The 5,533-nt window shown below is 42.4% G+C and overlaps 1 protein-coding gene across 1 annotated transcript in view; it reads left to right on the top strand.

Moving 5' to 3' along the window:
• The window catches only part of LOC147035053 (CD166 antigen-like), a 169,878-nt gene extending 165,003 nt beyond the window's left edge, over positions 1-4,875 (top strand). The window contains exon 14 of the mRNA XM_085893036.1: positions 2,917-4,875. Within this exon, the coding sequence (XP_085749162.1) occupies positions 2,917-2,998 (82 nt within the window). The 3' untranslated portion in view covers positions 2,999-4,875. The remainder of the gene's footprint in view (positions 1-2,916) is intronic.
• Positions 4,876-5,533: the final 658 nt, after the last annotated feature.

Genomic DNA, 5,533 nt, shown 5'->3' with positions numbered 1-5,533 from the left:
GTTTCATATTTGGTACATAGGTACAGACTCTGGAGACGGTGTGTCGCGACATACGTTCATCATCTAAAGTGGTTGCCATGGCAACCAGGATGCTGTTTTCCATATGTTCCTGTCCGCACTCTAACTCCCAAAGTTTTCAACTTTCACATTTCATATTTGGTACATAGGTACAGACTGTGGAGCTGGTGTGTAGCGACATACGTTCGTTATCTGAAGTGGTTGCCATGGCAACCAGGATGCTGTTTTCCATCTGTTCCTTTCCGCACTCTAACTCCCAAAGTTTTCAACTTTCACATTTCATATTTGGTACATAGGTACAGACTGTGGAGACGGTGTGTCGCGACATACGTTCGTCATCTAAAGAGGTTGCCATGACAACCAGAATGCTGTTTTTCATGTCGTAGCACAATTCTGTATATACCTTCTTGTTCGGGCGTATATTGTGCTCATTTGCGCTCTTGTTACTGATTACAATATACAAATACATATATTGTTTTAAAATGATTTGGATCAGAATTCACTGCAATGCTTTATAAAAAAATATTAATTATTAGACGAGTCTTTTAAAAACGATCAATGTATAAACAGGCAAGCATTGGGTGCCTTTGACACCAACTCTGGTTATCTCTATCTCTCAATGGTGAAGAATCACTATAATCATTGTAGTATCCGGATCCAGATCTCGATGTTCATCAAAATTGAATCAATTTAACCGGAGCAAGTGTAAGGTGTTGGGGATGGGTAATAATAATGAAAATAGAGATTACAGGATGTAAGGGGTAATTTTGGAGTGTGTCACTCAGGAGAAGGATCTGGAGGTGTAATAGATATGGGAGGTAAGCAGGCAGCACAGTGCTAGGCAGCTATAGGTAAAGCAAATCGGGTTTTTCATTGTATTCGGAGTGCATCATTACATTTATAAATCTAAAGAGGTGGTGTTAACATTGTATAGGAATTTAATGAGGATACATTTACAATTTTGTGTGCAGTTTTAGTCACCACAGTTCCGGAAGGACATAGATGCCAAAGAGAGGGTTCAGCGCAGGACTACGAAATTGCTGTTGGTGGGGGTCTCGTCAAGGGGTGTTATGTGGTTGATGTGTTTTTTAACCAAGCCCATGTCCCCTCCCTGGAAAAAAATATATCATAAAAAAAATAAACTTCAAAAAAAACCAAAACCACTTCATTAAAAAAAATTATAATAAGTTGTGTATTTTCTTCTTTGGATCTCGTGTTGATAAATTATTGTGGTGTTGATGACGCGCAGGCAGGATGGGCTGAAAGGACCTCCACCTGTGTGTGATTTCCTTGTATTCTTCCCTGTCACACACCCAACGTGTCCACCAAGGTTCGTCCGAATCCATCCACAACTTTTTGAGAATTCGTGCTATTTATCGTTTTTGGCCCTAACTCTCAATGGTGAAGATTCACTTGATAAATTCATGTGTCTCGATCCAGATCCGGATCTAAATCGAAATCTCACCATTTCGTCCTCACACATCCAACCTATCCACCATATTTTGTCTGAATCCATCCACAGCTTTTTGAAATATCCTGCACACAGACAAACAAACAGACAGACAGGGGTGAAAATATAACCTCCATCCATCTTTGGCGTTGGAGGTAAAAAATACAATAATGTCGTCTGATATAGGTTGCGGGTGATGGCGATTGGAGCCACTGCTTTGTTGAGAAATGGTGTCTATGGGATGGGACGTGTAAGCTGGCTGTCCCATCTGTTGTGTGGATGCTAAATATTACAAGAGTCGGCCTTAATGCTTTCTGTGTTGCAAGAGCAAAGGCCAGAAACACCAAATATGAAACATCCCCTCCCCCCACCTCCTTTTCCCTTCCGAGTTGGATAGGCACATAGAAGCATTGGGGGTAGAGGGGTACACGACCTTTGGCAGGAATGGTAGGTAGCTAAGGTACGGAGCGGTGGTTGGACACGTGTGGTGATTGCCTGTCAATGAGAAGATGAGGGGGTGAGAGGATACCGTTAAAAGGTGAATGTGCAGTCTGCGTTTGCTCATTCTTCACCTGACAACTGTGTTTTCCGCTCCCCAAAGTCACTCCGCCCCTCCCCCCACCCCATCAATCCATCCATTGGGACCATACTCTGTGCAGTCTCCTTGGCTATTGGGCACAATCCTGGATGCCCCTCCCCCCCCACTTGTGATTTAATTTTTTTAAATAATGTTTTTTTGTCATATTATATATGTGTATAAAACACCCAGTGATGTCTGTGCTAACCCAACTGTTCTCATCTCCACTGCTTCACACTCACATGTAATCCTCCAATGAATTTAAGTTGATAAACCGTTAGATTGAATTGATTTGGTGTAGATGTTGTGCAGGTTTTATGGGCCAAATGGCCTCCTCCTGCATCCAAGTACCTTGCATATCTTTACTTTTCTTTGGTTAAAATCTCTGGTGAAATTCCCTGCATGGGTTGGGTGTTGGGTTCACTGGATTGCATCGGTAAAGACCCTTCCTAATATGCAAGCACTGCAATGGCTCCATCATGCTCCGTGTATGAGAAAACGCCAATAGCAGATTCGATTGGGTTCAAGCAATTTCTGAGCAAAGATATCAGTCTGAAACATGTGTGGCTTTCACTGCCAGTCACCAGGATTACAATGTTTGTAGTTTCGCTGTAGGGGGCTGCCATGCTCCTTCCGAATGGGTCCCGTCGGAACACCATTAAAGTCGCAATACAATGTCTTGTTCACACAGCGTCCATTGCAGTGTGTTGCGGGAAATCATTTGGAAGGGTAGAAAACTATTTAGATTCAATCTCGCTGTGACATGGCTGTCCAGGTCGAATGGCAGATGGCAATGGCTAACTTTTTAATTTGCAGGGGGAAAAAAACAGCTCGAGCGATGATTGAACCACTCCTTCGGTGTGTTTTTCAGGAGGAAGCAGAGTGGCAAGGGGACTCGAGAGGAAGATCAGAAACTGAACAGGCCACCTTGGGGGCAAACCACCTCGATGTAGAAGAATGGCTCTGCACCATCGCTACAGATGGAAAGTCCAACTGCAGCTCTGTGTGTAGCAGAGCAAAGCCCAGAGGCACCAAACAGGAAACATCTTCCCCCCACCACCTTCCTTTCTTTCAGCCCCTTTCCTTTTTCCATAAGCCGATCCCACTGGATTTTGATATATATATATATATATATATATATATATATATATATATATATATATATATATATATATATATATATATATCCAGCCTCCAGGTGTACTCATGATACATCATGGGCAGCCATCCTCTCTGACCTCCAGATCCCATCTGTACTATGTCCTCAGCACTGCGTGGCTTTGAGGAATTGATCACCATGAAGGAGTGGACCCCATGCCATGTCGCAAGTTATCGGAAAAGCTCACATTTCTATCGGATAACACAGTCGTGCTCGGGTTCTTTAAACGCTTAAATCTTGCGAATATTGCTTCTAAACCAAATTTGGCCAAAGTCACGATCCAATTAGAGATATTTTTTTCCATTTGTTTTGTACTTAGTATGTAATATTTAATTCTAAATGACTTCAGATGGATGTGCTCATTTTTTTTGAAGGGACATCGGGACATCTACGTCTCGAGCCACGTGTACATTATTCCATTTATATGTATATATTCTTCTCACGACACAGAGACAGTGACAGCATTGTGACGTATCGCATGATAAAAATGAGTCCAGAAATGAGACCGAATGCGCTTTCAGCATCCTGATTGCCAGCACTGAAGGTGCGTGGGTATTATTGGGTCGGTTTTCAAATTATGAGAGCTGGAGCATCGGAGCACACTGCGACTGAGCCCTGATGTAATAAGCAACGGCTCACCTGCTCAATCGACAAGTGGGAGTCCTACTCTTGAGCATGACCTTATCGTTACAGAGGTGGGATAGAGGGAGGGTGTTGTGGAAGTGGTCCGCATGGAAGCAAATCTCAGAGTTTGGTGGCTCTGTTTCCACGCGGTCCAATCGCACCCTGACTGTTTACTGGTTGGAAGATCTTGTGCGTCTGCCTGTAAATCGTATCAGGCCAGTAATCTCTGTTCAACACTCTCAAGATAAGCATTCATTTCGCTTTTGTAATATGAGAAAACATCCTGCGTATTTACTAACCTTCATGATTTCTTTCATGTCAGGTTCCTGCTTGTGTATATACTATAAATTGTAGACATGGACCTGCTACACTTGACTGGTGTGCTCGTCCTCCAGGATCCCACACATGTCCTCGCCGCCGTTGCCCAACTTCATGACTCTCTTTTGTACTGTTGTTTTATGCCAAAACCAACCACACACAAGTCCCACAGTAGTGCATAAGCAGCACTCAAAAGAAGATGGAGTCAATTCTGTTCTGAGCATACACAGCACTTAACTCCTTGTTGCATCATTTCTCAAGGAGCCAATTTGCTGCTTCCTCACTGCCCCTGTAGGTTAAAACAAATTTCAATTTGTTCAGGATGCTGGTTCTCTTCATCGAAACATGTTCACTCGTCTACTCTTCAGGGAAAGATATCGAAGGATCTTCCAACTAATGCAAGCTGGCGCGTCTCTGTGGTTTAACCTATCATTCGATGGACACCACACGTTGATGTGACAACTTGCCTGTGAACCACCAGTCTGATAGTGCATAGTCGGATCTATCGTCGAACCAAAGGTCACTCATCACATCTGAAAACCACTATACAGTTGTGCGGATGATTATTTTCGTGCAATTCTACAATGGAAATATACGTTATCGAGCACTCGCTACCATTTCTGGTCTATTTCATTGATTGTCTTTTTTAAAATAATTTTGTATTTATGACTTGAAAATAATCTTTGTGCCTTCATGCAATTATTAAATTTGTCTTCGGTTTTTAACTAACTTCTGCGTTCTTTTTAATTTTATGACCTAAAATGTCCTCTATTTATTTATTTATTTATTTTTATCCACAATTCCTCAGCGGCTTTTAATAAGCATAAATTAGTGTTTGCATGATCTCGGATCATTGTACCTCATCATCATTTCCAGATAGTGAGGCGAGTGCCAAGGGAAAGGCATTTAACAGGATGGTCATTCGGATTATGTATCAAAAAAAAATTAAACCAAGAACATTAATCCTGAATTTTATGAATTAGCCAAAGCTTTTCAATTTGTTCAAACGTTGCCTCCACTGTCTGTGCTTGATTCCTTTTGTATAACCTTTATGGCACTATCTGGGATGACACCATCCCCTATGGGAATCAGAGATATTTGGCATTCCGTAAATGCGTTTACACGGATGTCTGGAACTTATACACGCAGATGGTTACGTGTAGCTGACAACACATGAATCATCATTGGGAAACAAATGATGCACCGCGTACTCAATACATCAGTGACAATCGCGTCGTAAACTGATTTTATGGGACGCCTGTACCCGAAGCAATCAGACGACGGATAGTTTGCCTGGAGATTGCAGACCGCTGCTGTTGGTCCACCTGGCATGGGATGAGTGTGTGGAAATGGTTACGTGATTCTGGCCATGAGCCTTACGTTCCAA

This window comes from Eptatretus burgeri, chromosome 1, assembly GCF_056783735.1.
Source record: "Eptatretus burgeri isolate ZD-2024b chromosome 1, Ebu_testis_v1, whole genome shotgun sequence".
Lineage (NCBI taxonomy): Eukaryota > Metazoa > Chordata > Myxini > Myxiniformes > Myxinidae > Eptatretus > Eptatretus burgeri.
Note: the sequence above shows the minus strand (reverse complement) of the source record. Positions and strands in the feature narration are given on the sequence as shown.